Below are 20,718 nucleotides of genomic sequence, written 5' to 3' on the forward strand. Positions count from 1 at the left end.
TCGCCTATTTTTTGTCAAATTTCAATTTAACCTTGCCATCTGCAGTATGCAGAATTTTTCAAGCTTTACAAAGATGGGTCAACTGTTTTAGTCGGTCATCGGAGCGCGATGGAGCACGATTTTTTCGATCACCATGCGTTTCCCGGTACGATTGACCCTTCGCTCAGAAAAACGCGCGCCGGATCAATCGCCGAGAAGTTAACCAAAAGCTGGAAAAGAGAACGAAAAATGTCCAATAACTCTTTGTCGAATATGGTCAAGGGTAAAGAAACTCAGAAAACTATTCCTGAAGAAATCTTACAATTTTTAACACGGTAGAACGTCGCCAATCGACTGGAGCTAAGATACTTCCGGGTAGCCAACAGTCTCACTCGATCGGTGGATCTGTCGGGTCATATCGAGATCTGAACAAAGTGAACCAACATAACCTTTGACCCTTGTTACATATACAGTACGTGATTGGTTCTTGCCTTAATTTCATTACATATACGGTACGCCATTGGCTCTTCCCTACTATCCTCTCTATGGACATAACCCGGACTGCTAACGTCAGCTCAGTAGTCTGTAATAGATTGTAGTCAACTAAGAAACCTTGGAGAAAGGCTTAACACTGTGGCTATGCCGCTAAGTCCCTTTTGATTTTTGTCATAGCTCAAAATCGTTCTCCCACACCTCAACCTGAGCCATGAACACCCCCACCAGTTTATGATATGACCCATCACAATGGCATGACGTCAACGGATCTTGACAGACGGAAGTCTTGACAGACGGAAGTACTTGACAGCAGCATACTGGTTTTCAACTCTAATACCTTCTCTGTCTATAAATAGACACGAGAAGGTAAAAATAAAAATTAATATAATCAAAAGTTACAGCTACTGTCCCTTTGATCTGTCTTCATTTTATCTTAGAAGTGTTGCCAGGATACTGTTTCCAAACATCCACTCTACCGCTGGTTTAACTTTGTTGAAAGTGACTGCATGAATGCCTGTGCTTGTATGGTGTGTCTTGCACACAATGGACTATTTTGCAGTGATTTGGGCCATAAAAAGTAACTGGTTTTTTGAATGTACAATTACATCTGTACAGTTAGAATTTGTGAGCTTCGATTTAAAGGCATTTGATCAAAACTTTTAAAAAGTTTGCTAATAGCATGGTTAGCATTTGGGTCTTCGTATATTGTCTTCTTCAATGAAGTCACAATATGAAATTCACTCTGATGCTGGTGTGTAAATCACTGAATACCAATAAGTGTGAAACAATTAGGTGACACTAAAACCCCAAGGAATCAATTTACAAGCGTTGCTCGGCCTTGCGTAACTAATTGATAACACATACAATTCCCACAAGGTCATCACAGGGCATCTTACATGTACCAGTAGCAACAGGGGGCAGATGAAAGTCCCCTGGGGTGGGGAGGAGGGTGTTTTGTGCAACAGTTTACCTTATTTTATTTTATTAATTTTGACTGTGATATTTCAAGTAAAATTCAACTCCACACCGTCTGACTGCTTTATCTATTACCGACAAGTCCTTATCTCCTCTCCAACTTGTGTATACACCACTGTAATTGCTCCGAAGACATTGCAAACTTGCTAATCCGCTGTCGGTATCAGCGGATTAAGTGATTGAGTCAACACCACAGCCATCCCACACGGATCAAATAAGGTAAACCGTTGCACAAAAAAACCCCTCCTCCCCACCCAGGGGACTTTCATCTGCCCCCTGTGGTAGCAATTGAAAATGCACACGTCTGAAATTATAGATATATATGGTCATCATATGGCAAAAATATGGCAGATTTATATATCTCAAAATATGATATCAACATGGTTTATTTCCACAATTTGTGTTATACAGACCTACAATGATATAATTGACTTTTTGCTCCTTGGGTATTTTTTAAAACATTTCAAACATAAATTCTGAAATGAGACAGAAAGTATATACAGAGAAGTCAGTTCAGGAGAAGAAAAATCATAAAAATCTCAATACAGTCAATTTAAAAGGTTTAAAAAATAAGAAAGCGAGACCACAGATATTTTACCATGAAGTGGTCTCTACTTGAACAACACTGTGTATACACTAGTTCCCTACCTCTGTAAAGTATTGTGAATTTGTTATAAATGCCATTGGAAATTGGCTGAAGTTGTTAAGACGACTGTATCACAATGATGGGTGTCAGAAAGATGCAGACACTGGCAGGTTGCAAGCTGTCACCCTACTATCACCAAGTAATGGTACAATTCTATTGTTTGCTATCGTAAATGTGGACTTCAAAAGAGACGAAAAGGGGTGGAAGGGTTCCTTAAAATGTATAATGTACATTTTCAGTAATAAACTAAGCCCAGAGTTCGAATTGACCATGGTAAAAACAAAGCCATGTTTACAGACTCGCATAGATATGCGTGTATTTTTGTTCGCTTTTGCACACGTGCTATTGTACCGTGATCACGTGACCCCTCGGGCGTACGGAGTGTAAAAAATGCTGCACGTCCTTTTTATTCTGGAGTGGAACCATTGACAGACCATTTTATCTCATACTAGCCCCTCTTAGAGTCACTATACCATTTATTCTGGGCATATATTAAAAATTCTTTGAAAACTTTCCAAAATGCTGTACAAAAATCAAAGCTATATTTTGTTGATTGTCGTCAATGGATACTGCACATTTTTGAATAACAGACTTTAAGGATATCACCATATCATATATTTGGTAATTGCTGCTAAGTTTCAGTCTTTCTCAGCTTCAACAAAGATCATTATGTACACTTAACTACCTGTTTGATGTAGAAATTACACTGTGTATTAAAAATAATTAAAGCTTCAAAATTCGTGGTAATTTTCAGTTTGAGCTTCTGATAATGTATTTATGATAATTAGCAATTAGAGTTTGGTTGGTGGTGCCAAACTCAATGTAGACCTTGAAAAGAAGGAGCTGTGTTGTGGCTCTGGTTGTAATACTGAATAAACACTCCCTTTGACAAAACCAAAACTCATACCTTTTTGTGATCTGTGGAACCAGACTAGGCTGTTTATCATAATACCTGAGCTTTCTACACATGGCAATAAAATACCTTAAAAAAATACTACAGTGACACTAGAAGTATATGCTTGTGTCCTATTAGTCCTGTTTCATAAGTCAGGTCCATGACATATGTACCAACATCAGTGATTGGTTCATCTGGTAATTTAAGGTCATTTGCGTTATGCTGATTGGTGGGACCTCATGCGTTAGGTCTCATTACATGTATTATTCACTTTACAGCTCCCTGATTGGTTAATGTGTAGGCCCGGTCCTCCAGTGTTCACTGCCTCATTATGCAATGTCCCACGTACTTCCTGGCTACCGCTGAAGTAATGCGTTATTTTTGATGTTCACAGATCGGCCGAAAGTTACAACGAAAAATGCCCGACAAACCTTCATGAGTTAAATTTCCATGTTTTTACTTATCCCTGTTCTTTATGCATTACAGTACACTCAGTTCAAGTCTGTGATTTGTTAATGTTTGAGTAGAGTGAACGCAACGATATGTATTTTGCTTTCATGTGAAACGCGTGCATGAGTGGAGTGGACACGATGAATCGGGTGAACGCTATACAAGGAAGTTTCACCCGGAGGTGAATCCGGCAGAAACTGACTCACTATACTGCGTAGACTCAAAGGTAGCGCATTCAATCGCTGGGAAAACATGGCCTGGGCTACCAAATTCCGAATAATTTTGTACGAAATTGGAGAGACACAAGAGAAACTATTGTAAATGATTTTATTTTTTTAAATTCACTGACTTGAACCACAGTCCCTCCTTTTGTGGAGGGACCGTGCTTGAACCAAGTCTAGCATTACAGGAATGTTGGCTCGTTGTTTTCCAATTGTTGGTTACGTACCAAGTTTTACGCTTTCATTTTCATTTGACTTTGGCATTGGCCGCACGACAACAGTTAGGCCTGTGAATGACGAGAGGAAACAATACAGCTTCAAGGCATTACTTAACAAAAATTACGTAACGGTTTCAGGCGTCAGTAGCTCATTTCAACCAACTGGCGCAGGCAAAAGGACTAAATTTCTCCTGACCATATTTAATTCATGTTTAACTTACAGTATCACATAAAATGCCATGAATAGTGAAGGAACTCTCGAACAAGGTCAAATCTAACTAGATATTTGACAAATACCTGGCATGAGTACCCTTTTTCATATACTTGGATCGAGCTGCGACCAAGTGCAGGCAGGCATTATCCAAAAGTACATGGGACATTGCGTAATGAGGCAGTGAACACTAGAGGACCGGACCCACACATTAACCAATCAGGAAGCTGTAAATTGAATAATTAATAATAATGAGACCTAACACATGAGGTCCCTCCAATGACTGCTCCGAAAGTGGACCTTAGAGAAGCGGATTAACCAATCAGAGCATGTAGTACATGTGTGTAGGACGTGTAATGGGTAGGTCATTTTGAAACAGGACTATTTGAAGTTTGTCTGGTACACTGCCCAGTGTGATAACTGTGAAGACTGGCATCTACATGCACTTGTCTTGTATGAGGCATGGGATCACGTAGAGAGTGTTACACGGCTAATTCACATATGTTGCGGTAGAATTACTGTATAACACATTTCATTATTTTTTTTATTAAAATTACCGACAGCAGTTATTTTGTAAAGAAACAGGATAAGTTGATACATATCTGAACACTATCAGTGAATACATGTTTGTATACTTGTGCGCTCATTTGCAAGTTTAATAATTTTCATAGCATAACTTAATTTAAGCAGCAGATGAATTTGAACCAAGTAGTTTCTATGAATTCAGGCAAATTTTAGAAAACTTTCTTTGATGTCAGGATTTGATGAAATTTGATTTTTTCAGAGATTCTTCAAATTTTACCACATGATTTAGAAAGTATTAGCAGGTGGATGGGTGAGTTGCAACTCACAGTTTTTAAATGACATTCACTAATTCATGGAATGCTTCACATACAAAGTCAGTACTCTAAGGCAAATTGCTTCATTCTATATGCTGTATCCTGATCATCCAAATGATGATGAAAATTGACACACTTTAATACACATCTTTTACACTTGCAATGATTTCTGAGAAAATCAAACATACAAAGATCTTGCATAACTGATAACAATAAAAAAATTTAACAAACAATATCGCAAGAATTATGGCAAATATTTACTGAGGTTATTAACATACACTATCACTGTCTATATAAATTTTAGAGTCACTCTCTCCCTCACTCCCTCCCTCCCTCCCTCCCTCTCTCTGGTGAACTTCCGGACATGATTCCATTCAAAACTACTAAATTATAAAGAAAAAATTCTTTCAAATATGCATAATAAGATTACAAATTTGCCACATGATGTCATATTCCATTCTAGTACTTTCATGAAATGTATTCTATTGAACTGATCTGGAAACACGATCAGGAAAGGCCCTTTCAAAATTCACCCTCATTATTTATAAAAGTCACACTCACAATCTTCCAACGAACCTGATAAAACAAAGTTGTCAAGCACGATAAAAACTGTTACCTGGGGTACACTAAGTAGAAATGAACCATTCATACATATTCTGGACTTAAAAAACATATGACATAGATACTTTTAAATTAAAAAAACTTTCAGACTTATTACAAGTACAAACATCTTACAATGATAATGTCGTATTTTGTGTCCCTTTTCTTTCTGAACTCCACAGACACAGAAGTTCCCTGATATTTACATATATTTATAGCAAATTCCTTTTGTATTTGACACATACATAAGTTTTGAATGATAATGTTGCAGCTTTAATGTTGAATAGTAGGTTCATTTTGCAGAACTTCAAACTAGCAATATTGTCACATTCAATCTCACCAACGTTGCTACAATCTTGTCTTACTCATAATTGTTGCACAACACAAAGTTCCTGCAAAATCCAAGATTTCAATACATTATTCCTTTCTACATTCAGCTTCACCCAAGTCATGAGTTACTGCTGAACAACTGCAAATCCAGTTTCATGCTGACTTCACCAGTTTCTACTTCATGTAACAACACTTTCTTGACCAATGGCCCTCTCGTCTTTTGTTCTGATAGTTCCTTCTTGATGTCCGAGACTCTAATTTCTGTTCTTCCCAAGAAATCTGTGACGCAATGAAAAAAGCAACAAAGCAAAGCTGCTAAATACATCTGAAGCTTACAACAAATGTAACGACTACACAGACAATTCTGGCTTGATTAATCGCAATCATGAAATTTAAATGAATGAATATGCTCAAAAGAGTTGTTGCTTTGTAACCCAATGATACTTTTTTGTCAGCAATAAAACTTTAATACGGTGACTCTTCTAGGTTACTGAATACTAGAATGTGAGTTTTGTCTGACATTTATGAACTAGAAGAAGGTAACCGTAAGATGTAAACACAATTCTGAATAGGTTTATTATTCAATAAAAGGGTCAGTAGGTATAATTTTAAATGATTTTTAAAAATTTTGATTTTTAATGTCCACTAGTTTCTTGTTCTACTCCCAAGAGGATGTTGACATTCAAAGTATTCAGATTGTAAACTCGGCCAGTACATGAACTAGATTGTTATTGAACTCTGGTCCAGACTAGAATTCAAATGTAAAAAATACCGCAATTATACGGTGTCGCTCAAATTTGATCAGAATTGGTACATACCAAAGATCAACAATAAGTGTTATTTCTATCTGTTCAGTGCAGGAAAATTATACGTTGATGTTATGACAATTTCTGCACAGTACAACCAGAAAAACAACAAGAAATATTTAAACCAGAAAATTAAGAATGACAGAAGTAAATAAGGTCTGAAACTTTAGGTACTGAAGGTCAACTTTAGCAACATGCATAGCAGAGAATCTTTCAACCATGGATGTACAAAAATAGACATCCATGGTTTCAGCAGATCTGTTAATATGTCACAGTTCATAAACAATGACAGGAAATGACCAATTAGCTGTTTCAGTTACTGCTACCACTCCAAAACATAATAGGTACCCTGCATACAAATAGGTTAAAGGTCAAAATCCTCTTATTCAGATGTGTGGGCTGATTCAGTTCACTGCCACCACTCCTGCACATTTGCAGGATTTCCCTTTTTCTTACCTCATTTGCACATTTTTGACACTGACGTGTTCATTTGAACAAATTCACATCTCAACCCCTACATCTACCTGTACACCAAATACTGAGACGGTAGCTTTGGCGGTATGGGAGCGTTTGTGTGTGACGGACATACATCCGCACATACATACCCACAAACATACAGACATACAGACACCACCGACTCATCATATAAACTCTTTTTGGTATTTATATATAAAACCAAATATGAGCTAAACAAAAACAGCACTTTTTCACATAAAGATGCTGTGCTGAAAAGCTAAATAGTAGATGTTTAAATATGCTTTGAAGAGTAGAACAAGAACTAGTGATTGACATGCAGAATAAAAAGAGTGAAAAAGTGATACATACTGGCCCTTTGATGATTTTACTATTAAGTTATCAACCGAGACTTTCTTTATACACTCCTTTTTATATTCTTTTTATGTTCCATTATCTGTACACCAGTCTAAGTGTACCTGAACTAGCACTCTGTCAAATACAATTCTTTTCCATGTTGTGTAACTGACAATGACCAGATTTGGCATACTTACATCAAGACTTCTTCATCATTTTAATGATTAATTTTATGACTAAGGATGTTTTGAAAGACCCATGTCCAACTTTTAAGAGACATGCTGTTTTGTTTATGTCAATGTTTACTCTCAATCACTTTGTCTTTTTATGTCTTTTTTTAGTTTAAAACCAGTGATTTATTTATCTTTTTCTTTTATTTTCTATTTATCTTAGGTAAGTGGCTGCCGCATAGCATTGTTGATGAGTAAATAAATAAATACGTAAATAATAAATAAACATGCAAATAAATGCATGCAAATAAATAAACAAGTAAACAAAAAAATACCACATCGTCGACAATTCTGTTCAAAATGATTTTATCTATATCTTTACATAACTCTCACGTTGCATGTTGCATGACAAAATTCCAAGGGGATATTAATAAATCATTTGCATCACAATGGACATCACGTCATCTCAGCAAACTAATTGGTTATTGTATTTTATCATTCACTGAGACACTGCAGGGTAAAACAAATCTAGCAATGTAGTGATTCTGAATTCTGTACAAGAAAAGATTCAATGCATCATTTTCTTGTACAGTCACAGTACTTCTATTTTCTATTTTAATTATTGGAATAAATTCGTAATCTTTTCAGAAAGATGGGATATTATGTATCCCTGGGGAGAAATGCCCAGCTATTGCTGTCTTTTTTATAATATTGAAAATGGAATGTGGAATGAAAATTTGCAACTGCAGATAAATATGAAATAAAAGCATTTTTACATCTTTATGATTGCTCTTTGAAATCTACGATGATTGTTTTGTGAAATGGGTAAGATGACAACACGTCTTGAAATTCTTACCATTTGGTGAGAAGAGATCTCTGTCAAAGACTGTAACACAAAGGACATCTTGGTCAACGTCTCGTACTGTAAATTGCATAGATGAATTCCACTTGGGATTCAGTGAATTCTGAATAATCTTGGTCTTGTGTTCCTGTATGCCCATGCTGACTTCACAATATGGATCAGCAAGACCTTTGTTAGAAGAAATGTGTTGTTAGTATGATTCAGTACTTGAAGAAAATGACATCAAACAAAGAATGAAACAACAGCATTTCAGAATCCAATATTGCCTATTTTACACTTCTATGTGTATTACTAAGTGATTGGGAACAAAATTTCACTTTCTATGAAAAGTAAATGTTGATGTAAAGACTTTGTTCAAACTCAACATTCTCAAACCATCCTTGCATTAGTAACAAGCGACCTAGCGGCCGATATAGCTCCGCTGTGTTTATGTAGAGAATAACTATTTTTGACACATGTTGAGAAGAAGGAGGAAATCTTTGATAGCTCAATGCAGTGGCCAGAAAAAAGTGGCTAAAATAAGCTGCAAAAATACACAATTGAAGATTTCATCATACTTTGAATATATCACATCGGATCATCCCTAGGAACATGTCAACCAAAGCTATCTGATGAGTAGTGTTTGAGAATAAAATTTTCTGACCAAAAATGGCAACAATTGCCCCCCCAAAATAAAATTGCAGATTTCATCATAATTTCAAAAGATCAAATTGAGTTCATCTATAGAAACCTGTATACCAAATTTCAAAGCTGTTAGACCAGTACTTTTTGAGAAACACATATTTTGACCAAAAATGGGAAAAATTGCCACAAAATTCAAAATTGCAGATTTCATCATTATTTCAATAAATATCATGTAGTTCATCTATGGAAACCTGTATACCAAATTTCAAAGCTATCAGATGAGCAGTTGTTGAAATACACATTTTTTGACCTAAAATTGCAAAAATTGCCCCAAAAATACAAAATTACAGATTTCAGGAGAAATTAAATATATATTACTTAGCTCATCTGTAGGAACCTGTATACCAAATTTCAAAGCTATCAGACCAGTACTTTTTGAGAAACACGTTTTTGACCAAAAATAGCAAAAATTGCCCCAAAATTACAAAATCGCAGATTTCATCATAATTTCTACAAATATCATTAAGGTGATCTGTAGGAACCTGTATACTAAATTGCAAAGCTATCAGATGAGTACTTTTGGAAATACACATTTTTTGACCAAAAATGGCAAAAATTGCCCCAAAAATACAAAATTGCAGATTTCATCATAATTTCAATACATATCATTTAGTTCATGTGTAGGAACCTCTATACCAAATTTCAAAGCTATCAGATGAGTAGTTTTGGCAATACACATTTTTTGACCAAAAATGGCAAAAATTGCCCAAAAATACAAAATTACAGATTTCATCAGAAATTCAATATATATTACTAAGTGCATCTATAGAAACCTGTATACCAAATTTCAAACTATCAGACCAGTACTTTTTGAGAATACATTTTTTGACCAAAAATGGCAAAAATTGCCTTAAAAATGCAAATTTGCATATTTCTTCACAATTTGAACAAATCTTAAATAGATCATCCCTAGGGACATATGTACCAAATTTCAAAGCTATCTGACCGGTAGTTTTGAAGAAGAAGATTTTTAAAGATTTTTTTACCAAAAATGACAAAAATTGCCTTAAAAATACAAATATGCAAATTTCACCACGATTTGAAGAAATCTGACTGAAGTCACCATAAGTAAACTGCATATTAAATTTCAAAGCAATCGGACAAGCGGTTTGAGAAAAGAAGATTTTTTACCAAAAACACCAAAAATGCCCCAAAAATACAAATATGCAAATTTCACCACGATTTGAACAAACTTAAGTGAGGTCACCCCAAGTGAACCGCATATAAAATTTCAAAGCAATTGGACTTGCGGTTTCAGAGGAGAAGGCAATTGTTGACGGACGACGACGACGACGACGACGACGGACGACGGACGACGGACGACGGACGACGGACGACGACGGAAAATCAACCTATTTGATAAGCTCCGCGTCGCTGACAGCGGAGCTAAAAATGGGATCTCAGACAAAAATCTAACGGAAGACAAAAAACGACTTTCTCTGCTTAGAAAAGCTTCAATGCAAGCCAATGATATCAGAGAATTGTTTCACAACTGGCAATCTTCAGTCCCTATTTGATTTGAAAACATTTTTTCAGTTGACTTCATTTCCGCTTGAATTCTACATCAGCTTTTTAAAAGCTGTTTTGAAGATCTGTCTGGCTGTTTGTATTGGCAAACAACAGGTGAGAATTGTTATCAGAATACATGCAATTATAAATATCACAAATTGTATGTGAAAACCAGACAGACTTGTTACGTGTTTACAGGTTTGTCAGAGCTATACAATGTAACATCCTAAAGCATTATATTATCAAACAATGGCCAGCCATCTTTCTACGTGTTGAAACACAATATATAATGAAGATTAATCAATCAAATCGATCAATCACTATAGTGTTCATCAGCACACTCAGCAAGAGCAGTAAGACAAAAATTGCACAAAACTTAGGTAAGGCATTTGTGTAACTATCTCATTGCAAAACTTGTTACAAAATTAGCAGTCACCATATCCATATGGGGAAATGTCATCTTTAAGAAAAAGACAAACTCCCATCTGAGTTTTCCTTGGGAAAAATATTATCATTAACATCTATGTATTCTTATCCGGGTATTTACATCATTGTTGCCTGGTTACCAGAATGCTGTTGCTGTGGTTACCTACATGCACAGAAGCATTCATATCATCAGGCCTACTTGCTATACACATTCCAGGGCCAGATGAAAATGGTAACCAAGGTTATGTTGAGAAATTAATTTTTACATACAGGGATGAAGGTAGAAGGGAGGAATATTAACTCTCAAACTTTTACAATACTTTTTTGTCTACCACTTGTGGGGGCTAGTTTTGAAGTTAACGGAATAAGTAAAGCTTTCACTGGCATATTTTTGTGAAAATTGAAAAGTTACATTTCCCCATAGAGTTAACACAGGAATGGCGGCCATTTTGAATTTCAAGTGTCGGTAAATATTGGGTACTGGTAATGTGTTTCTCTAGTACCAAATTTTGCACAGTGACCCCTGATTTTTATTTTTGATTTCAACAGAGAATGGTTTAGAGTTTCCTAACAAAATTTTGAGCAAAGTTTTAATCTTTCAATTTTGTAACATGTACCATCTTAACCTATCTATGGCAGCATTGGACCTCTACACTGAGACATGGGGTACATGGATGTATGTTTTTGCTGCACAAAGAATTGAGTGTTTTTCTTGAATCTTACCATTTTTATCGACAGGTTTGAGGTCTGCACCTTCTAAAATAACCACCAACAATCTGCCGACACCCTGACTTCTCTGTGCTCGAGCTGTAGAATCAAATACAGCAAGATAAAATCTACATGAATAACAAATTACGTTGCTCAAAATATTGTGGACGTTCTTGTAAAATTAACAAATCAAAATTGCACTTCACAAAATTGTAATGATACATGTATAATTAAGACATACTGTTGACAAGGGTTACAAAATTTGAAATAAAAATCACCATGAAAGGTGTCAAATACAGAGGTCAATGGACAACCGCTGATGGTGATAAATATGTTGGGACAAACAATCTTGTCAGTTCCTATAAGGTGCCTTCTATAAAATTCTTTGTTTGTGGTCCATAAATTTGTCACAAACCTACTTTCCCATCAGGTTAAAAACACAGAAATAAAACTCAATGTAAATACAAACACTAATTTTCAAATGTATTTCTTGAGTGGGGTAAAGAAAAGATCTATTTTTGATTGATAACACCTTAAACATTGTCTCTGTTTTTCATCATTTTGTGTGAAATCTTACCCAGCCCCATGGCAACAAACAAAAAATTTTCTTAAAGGCACTGAATTTAGTAAAAGCATGATAAACATATGGAAAGCCTTCAACCCTTTCACCACAATGGTTTGGCCCAAACCCATTGTTACTAAAGGTGATTGTAGAACTGTTTACAGGAAATCGGGGGTGAATAGGTGAATAGTTATAGCATACCTTGATGTGCTTTTTCTCGTTTCCTCTTCTCTGTCTCAATAAATTCTTCTCTCGCTGCTTCAATTTTATTCAGCCATTTTGTCCTGTATTGTGACATTGGTGTTAGCAGAAATTGTTAAATAGGTAAGATGAATTGTGACGTCACACAGTTTTCAGAGTTAGTTATTTCAAGTTCATCTTGTCAAGGTTTTTGATTTCTGATGCTTGCAAAGAAATTCAGAATCTCGTACAAGTAGTGATTCTAACTAACAGCAATACTGTATTATAAATACCTCCTTGTTATTCTAATTGGTCATACTTTCATAGTTCGTGTATATTTCCAGTCTCTCATGGGGGATGTGGAGTATACTTGGTCTTAGATACAGTCATGCATACTGTGTATATCAAATCTTACACAGTCAATCTAACAGTCTTGGGGGATCATCTATTTGGTTTGTAATGCCTTGTACTCACCTTTCACCGACAGACTCTGTCTTGAAAGTATAGACTTTATCGATATGTGATAGGTTGAATGCAATGTCTTCATTTTTGTCATTGCTTAATTTCACAGTAATTTCATTTAAAAACAGTGGCTGCAAGAGATAGAAAATTGAAACAAAAATTACTATCGTGATGCAATTCCAAATTCAGCAATTGAAAGTATGGCATAAGATTCTCTAGTTTCCTGATTCTTTTCGCTATGCAACAATATCAGATGGCTTCTTTTGCTAAGTTCCCCTTTTAAAACTTTTGATATTTTCATTATTTTATTATTTTATATGTCAATTGCGAGTTCTTGTCCACCTCCTTGAAGTATACTTAAACACTAACTATTTAGCTTGTCAACAAAGCACTTGTGTAAAATGCACTAATATTGTTTACATTGAATTCTAGTCTGGACCAGATTTCACTTTCAACAATAACAATGCAGTTTGTACATGTACAGGCTTGGTTGACGAGCTGAATACTGTGTGTCTCAACATGCTTGGGGGAGTAGAACAAGAAATTATAGCTGCTATCAGAAATAGTGAAAAAATCATCACAATTTAGAGTTGCTGGCCCATTGAAGCAAATCTCTTCTTCATTTACTAAATCCTAAAAGTGGACTACAGAAATATAAAAGGCATTTGAAACTTTACCCTGACATTGCACATCTAATCTTTTTATATGAAAACACATTTTTCATTAAACATAAACTTTACTGTCTACTGTTTTGCATGACTATGCTTTCATGTACAAATTCTAAGATCTTGTGAAAATTGTCAATATTTATGAAGAGAATACATGTATGATACTTACATTTCTGTACATCTTATACAAGATGCCGGGTTTGGCATCAATATCAAAGAGTGAAATCCCTTGTTTTGTTGGAGTGGTCAGGAGCAAGAAATCGTTGAATAAAAACCCAAACAACTCTTTATTGCTTTTCGCCTGTTATAGAAAACAGAAGAAATTATGTAATATTAATGCTCAATCAACAAAGTTTGAATGAAATTTGTAACATTCATTTACCCAGAGGCATTACAACCTTATTGTAAGAAAAATAAAAAAAGATGGCATAATATTCATCATTTCATCCATATACTACAACATTTAATTGTAAGCCAATAGTTTTTCTTGGCAAAGTTTGATCTTCTAGAGGGACATGGAGTGAAAGCGTTGAACCAATCTTTGAAATATTTGCCATCTGGCAGGAAAAACAAGTCTGGCAATTATGATTGACAAGACATTTTGAGTTGTGCAATTCATTAAGTGAAAGGGCAGTAGTAGTGAAAGAGTTAACACTGATGATGGTAAACGTCACGTGTATTGCTAGGTCTGACTTCATTAGACTGTCTGAATGGGATAATCTGTGCAGTAAATGCTGTTGTTATTCTCTGAAAGATGAGAAAATATAAGCAATTGAAAAACTGTTGACAACTACACTTATTTGTGAAAGCATCAAACTAAGCATGTCTGACAGAATATGTAAGTAAATTATCAGGGATTCAAAATATATGAAAACAATTAAAAATAAACACACAAATATGGCTGGGTCACCCGTGGAAATCTGAGCTAATGATACCTTTTGTTCACGAAGAGCATCAAACCATGAGATAATTGCAAGATATTGTCAGCATAATTTCAGACTATTCAAATAACTTGCACATGTATCTGTGCGTGTATGTGGTTGTTTCAAAGGGCCACTAGCTGAAACTTTTGATAATGTGTCACTATTTTTGTTTTTACTGGCAACCACAGATTCTTGTTCAACTCCCCAGAGCATGTTGAAATACACGGTATTCAGCTTGTCAATTCAGCCTGTACATGTTATTGTTGACAAGTGAATTCTAGTCTGGAATTGAATTTAATGGTAAGCAATGTCATTTCATTTAAACGGTATTGACGAGATGTTGTTGACAAGCTAAATAGTGAGTGCTTAAACACACTTTGAGGAGTATAACAAGAACTTGCTTGATAAACTTGATATACAATGCAAAAATAATGAAAAAAATAATCATCAAGAGTTACAGCTGCAGCCCCTTAAGATGAATTCCTGAGAGGAATACTCTAAGGTGAATTCACAGAAGGCAATTGAAGGGTTGATTTACAGGTACAGAAGTCACAACCGCAATATGATCCTAAAAAAACAGTACTAGTATGCTGTGCGTATATTCTGCATTATGTATTTTGCGTTAAGCAACAAATTCAAAATGCTAAAACAACTACACTGTATTTTCAATGACAAGACATGAGTTGGTTTACCTTGACAAGAGCTCCAGAGTAGAGGTACTTCCTTTGTCCTAGGCAGTTTGTCCTGGAATTGAATATCAACTCCTGAAACAGAACGTATCATGTCCATTCAATTTCTTGCAATCAAAAGTTTCAAGGGATATTTTGTAACGAGATCTACAAACTAACTCTTTCAAAGAACTTTTGCCTTTTCAAAGTTTTTCATTTTCTGAGTTGTCCAAGATCTATGATGATGATTTCCCATACACAAAGACCTTGAATTGCTTGAATATGATTACACTGAAACAACTACGTAATAGCATGGAGTATAATGGTTCTATTTCAGAACAAAAAGGAGGCGCAGCGTTCCACAGATTCAGTATACCCAAAAGAGATCACAAGATAGTGGTACACACAAACCCATGTGAATGAATGCAAACAAAAATACATGTATGTCTATGTGTGTTTGAGCGCATAGATTTGTTTGTACAACGGTCTATTTGAATTTTGCATTTTAACTCATCATATTTTATGTAGTTTTTGTGTGTATAAACCATTATCGCGAAAGATGTAACCTGACAATATTCCTAAATGAACTTGCATATTGGGTAAAATAGTCAAAGATAGATTGTGTCAAACCCCCTTCTATCCCCAACTCCCTATGATTCCTTGTCAGAAGATCCTTACTCCGTTTAAGCCACCTACATTTCAGCAACTCAACTACACGTTGACACCACTATCTAACAGCCCTGTGCATGTAACCTGATGAATGGCTAATTATGAGTATTCACTTTGACGAACTCATGATATTCCATGATGGAAAACTGGATGATGCTAATCAGGTTGTATTCAGATAATTATCAATGGAATGATCTGATTGTTGTTGTGATAATTGTTGATTATGACAATAGTCAACATGACATTTTCCAAAATTCGAATCATGAAATTTATCACGTAATGAATTCTTTACTTCGTCATGTCTAGACTGTATTCACTCTTTTTTTGAAAACATAATGTTAGACATTATGTTTTCAAGTACCATAATTTCATGACAATGTCAAATTTTTACACTTCTTCTGAGGTGCTGACACTTTGAAAGTAAAATTTAATTGCCCTGCAAGGTTATGTGTATAGTATTGTGGCCCATGTTACCTGCAAAGCAAAATATCACTGAAATTTTGACACATGACTAGCGCCCTCACACTGAGGCTCTATCAAGTTTCTTGGCGATAAAGTTGAGAGTATTGTTTTCACTGGTGTCACTAAAACCAGTCATAAAGTTTGACTTGACATCAATTTCTTTCAAAGAACAGTGGCTGTAATACTTTCTTTGTTAATAACATCTTGCCAAAGGGCACCTTCCATGATAAATAAATGTATAAATGTATAAACAAATAAATAAATTTATAAATAAATATGTAAATAAACATGTAAATGAATAAGCAATAAACATACAACTAACTAACTCTCTAAAGCTAACTATCTCACCAACTCACTAGCAACACTTTTAGCTACTGTATGGCTTGATTTGAACCAAGTGTTTGTCAACCCTGCCATGCATTCCATATAAAGCATTGGGTGGTTTTATCTGTTGTCATATAATTCATTACAAACTTACCTCTGCCAAGCCATCACATTGTACATGAGCCTGTAACCATTCCAATCGGTCAGAATTCTCTTTTTCTCGAACACCTTCATTGACTTCACTGCACAGTTCTTCTGCCTTTTCCAATGCAGTGCTCACATTGTCATGGTCAGGATGGTACACCGGTGTGTATTCTAAAATCTTCAAAGTCAAATTCATAATTAGATTTGAAAGTCATGGTCAGGATGGTAGAAAAAATCTTCAAGGTCAAATTTATCATTAGATTTGAAAGTCATGGTCAGGATGGTACAGTGGTGTGTATTCTAAAATCTGTGAAGTAAAATCTATTATTAGATTTGAAAGTTTTTCAATTTTGAGGAAAACCAAAACTGAAGATATATACACTATATGCAATATGTACTCCAAGTTTATTTGAGATCATGACTTATGATATTATTAAATAGATTCCCGGAAGGCTTGTTAAGTGTATAATTAAAGCAAAATAATTTTGCAGAAGAAAATCTTCAGATATAAATAATGTTTATTCAAATTACCGAACCAAATACACATTTCACATGTCACTTTTGGAAAGACTTTAGTTGGGTTTGTAATAGTGAATCTTTCCTTTCATACTGGTAACTTTTTGACGTGTTCACCCCAATGCCCTGTAAGCATGACCACACTCAACATTTGCTTGCAAGGGATTTGGGCTAAACCATTGTGGTAAATGGGTTAATGGCACCTTTACTTCGAGGAGTAAAAATATAATAACATTTGCTCTTTGCCTACTTCAATTTCACTTCAGAATGTCACCATTCTTTTTCCATGCCCAACTCACACATTTTGTGCCATGTACAAATTGTAAAGACAAATCTGCAATAGATATCTTAACTCACACTTTTTGTACCGTGTACAAATTGTAATGATAAATCTGCAATAGATATCTTGACTCACACTTTTTGTGCCGTGTACAAATTGTAATGACAAATCTGCAATAGATATCTTGACTCACACTTTTTGTGCCGTGTACAAATTGTAATGACAAATCTGCAATAGATATCTTGACTCACACTTTTTGTACCGTGTACAAATTGTAATGACAAATCTGCAATAGATATCTTGACTCACACTTTTTGTACCGTGTACAAATTGTAATGACAAATCTGCAATAGATATCTTGACTCACACACTTTTTGTACCGTGTACAAATTGTTATGACAAATCTACCATGGATGTCCTGACTCACTTTTTGTGCCGTGTACAAATTGTAATGACAAATCTGCAATAGATGTGTTGACATACCTTGCTGATAAGTAAAGGGTACTTTGTAATCCGTTGCATTGGTTTTATGAGAAAACTACTGAGAGGCATTCCTTTGGTTCTTGGATCTGAAGTCAATTTCTGTCAAGAAATTAAAACATCCACAGTGACTTTCATATTTCAGCAATAGAACATTGGGTTACAATGCTCCTTGCAGAGTTTATTAATATTTGACCTTGCATCTATGAGTGGATCTTGCAAACTTGATAAAACAGACTTTTTTGGTGAAGTTTGCATTTTGATGGCTCACTAGATTTTATGTTCTGAAGATCAAACTTTCCCCACTGGCATCCGAGTAAATGCGTATGGATATAAACCAAAATTAGTGAGTATACTGCTTAGCACAGCATAGTGGCATGTACCGTAACTGCTTCTTGTCAACTCCTTTGAATTACAGTAACAGCCCAAATCTCCAGAGCATGTTTGTTCAAAAACAGAAACAGCAAGAGATATTTGATTCTGAGATTCCCGCTGCGCTGTGAAACCATTCTTTGTTCCTGTATTATGCACTATCTTCACATAATTTCAGAGTCAAATACAGACCTTTGACATTGAAACAAAACCCAACTTTCTCCCCGGCTGTACTCTACATGTATCTGCAGTGGTTACAATCAAGTTCTGTTTTGGGATATTTCTTACCTTCATGAAGTTTTTAAAGTCACTGTCGTTGTCAGTTTTCTTCTGTATAAGAGTAGAAGCTCTGAGTTGACAACTGCAAAATCTGATGTATGGTGTCATGTGCGGAAGCTGGAACTGACGTGACAGTTGAACTATATGAATGAGACGGTAATTCATGACTGCATTTCTATCATTAATTTATTGGGTTTTTTTTTAAGTATCTCCTCAAGTAGGATATTTAACAAATCATACAAAACCACCAATCATTGGATAATTATCCTAATATTGAACACACTTCCCTGAGATGGTTAATCTTAATCAATTTCAAATGCACAGTAGCTCTACGTTCCAGTGTAAATTATTTTGCACACATTTCAACTGCTCATCCAGACGTACTGTCGTTGATATCTGAGAAACTCGGCAAAATGACATGCAGAATTCTTTCAAAAACACAGTGAAGTACATTAAGGGCATTTGTATTTCAGGCAAAACTTAGGAAAACAATCGACCGACACAATACCCCTGACAAATTAATGTTCAGTACTGTCTGGAACAATGCAATGGAAAATCCATGGTTACCTGTTCACAAAGAATATCTCCAATATTTCGTATCACTCCACTCTCACCACTCATTTTCTTCCTGACTCTCAGTGCTCTATGATTAATGACCACAAAGGGAATAATCATTATCGAAGTATGAAATTTGTCACCACAGTTGTATCTTTACATAATCAAAAGTAAGAAATTGTTGATGTCGTTTGCTCTAAACTTTATTGACCCCACTTAGACTATAAACACCAGTTTGGTCATGTTGAAATTTTACATTTTAATATCTAAATGTCTACAGTTTCATAAATAAAATGTCAAAATCTGTTGTCGGAATGTTGGAAAAAGATGGCCAAGTCTGACCAATAAAAAGTACAGCTTGGCACTACTCTGCCACTGGATGGCGCTCTTTTGCATGATTTGATTTACATGATCAGTGATGATAGTCTTCTTTATAATCTTGTCATAAACCAATGTAACCTACAGTACATGACAATGGTATTTTAAACAACAACAATAAAACATAGGGCCAAAGTCCCTGAAGCTACTATAGACATGGATACAAAATTAAGTATTTCCTTACTGTATGAAATTATCTCACTAAGGTCATCCTACGGACAAGTAAACTGTCTGACCAGCGGTTTTGAAAGAACAAGCAACTCAACAGTTGACAGAGCTCTGTTGAGTTATGTAGAGAATAACCTTTTGTGACACATGTATTGATGAAGAAGGTGGATATCTTTGATTAACATTGTAAGTTCTGTTTAATAAGTTGAGACTGTACATACTCAGAGAAAGCACACTGAAGAGACAAAGGTTTGAAACTTAAGAAGTTCAAGGTCATCAGAAGCATTATAAGGAATCATGTTACACTTTCATTGCACTGTTTACACAGATTGCATAATTGCTATAAATAGCACATGAGGAATCTTTATACAGCCCAGCTTTACCATAAAAACCCTATCACTTTGACCACTCTTTTAATTGACCACTCTATTTTTTTCTCAAAAAGTAATTTTATTTTATCCTTACCAAGTCAACCATAAATGGAAATTAGAACTTTCTCTATCTCTATCTCTATCTCTATCTCTATTGACTATTTTGAGCAATTTCTTTTAGATAACATACAGGGCACAATAAATGACGGTTCAGAATATGTCAAAGTTGGGATTCAGGAAAGTTGCCATTACATGTTTTAATCCTCCAAGATGGTAAGCATTTCACTATGAACTGTCAAAAAAGTTGAACTTTCTGATAATTCTACACTAAAATTATTTGGCTTTGATGATTTCCTAATTAATTCAATTATTTAAAATCATATTAATTATTTTTTCTGGGTGAATTGATAGGGTTTATACAGT

The 20,718-nt window shown here is 35.1% G+C and overlaps 1 protein-coding gene across 1 annotated transcript in view; it reads right to left on the reverse strand.

Moving 5' to 3' along the window:
- Window positions 1-1,815: 1,815 nt before the first annotated feature.
- The window catches only part of LOC139141671 (intersectin-1-like), a 65,496-nt gene continuing 46,593 nt past the window's right edge, over window positions 1,816-20,718 (reverse strand). The window contains 11 exon segments of the mRNA XM_070711256.1: window positions 1,816-6,138; window positions 8,502-8,675; window positions 11,850-11,933; window positions 12,598-12,680; window positions 13,051-13,169; window positions 13,876-14,007; window positions 15,322-15,393; window positions 16,907-17,074; window positions 18,176-18,274; window positions 18,833-18,946; window positions 19,391-19,466. Of these exon segments, the coding sequence (XP_070567357.1) occupies window positions 5,978-6,138; window positions 8,502-8,675; window positions 11,850-11,933; window positions 12,598-12,680; window positions 13,051-13,169; window positions 13,876-14,007; window positions 15,322-15,393; window positions 16,907-17,074; window positions 18,176-18,274; window positions 18,833-18,946; window positions 19,391-19,466 (1,282 nt within the window). The 3' untranslated portion in view covers window positions 1,816-5,977.

This window comes from Ptychodera flava, chromosome 10 (assembly GCF_041260155.1).
Source record: "Ptychodera flava strain L36383 chromosome 10, AS_Pfla_20210202, whole genome shotgun sequence".
NCBI lineage: Eukaryota > Metazoa > Hemichordata > Enteropneusta > Ptychoderidae > Ptychodera > Ptychodera flava.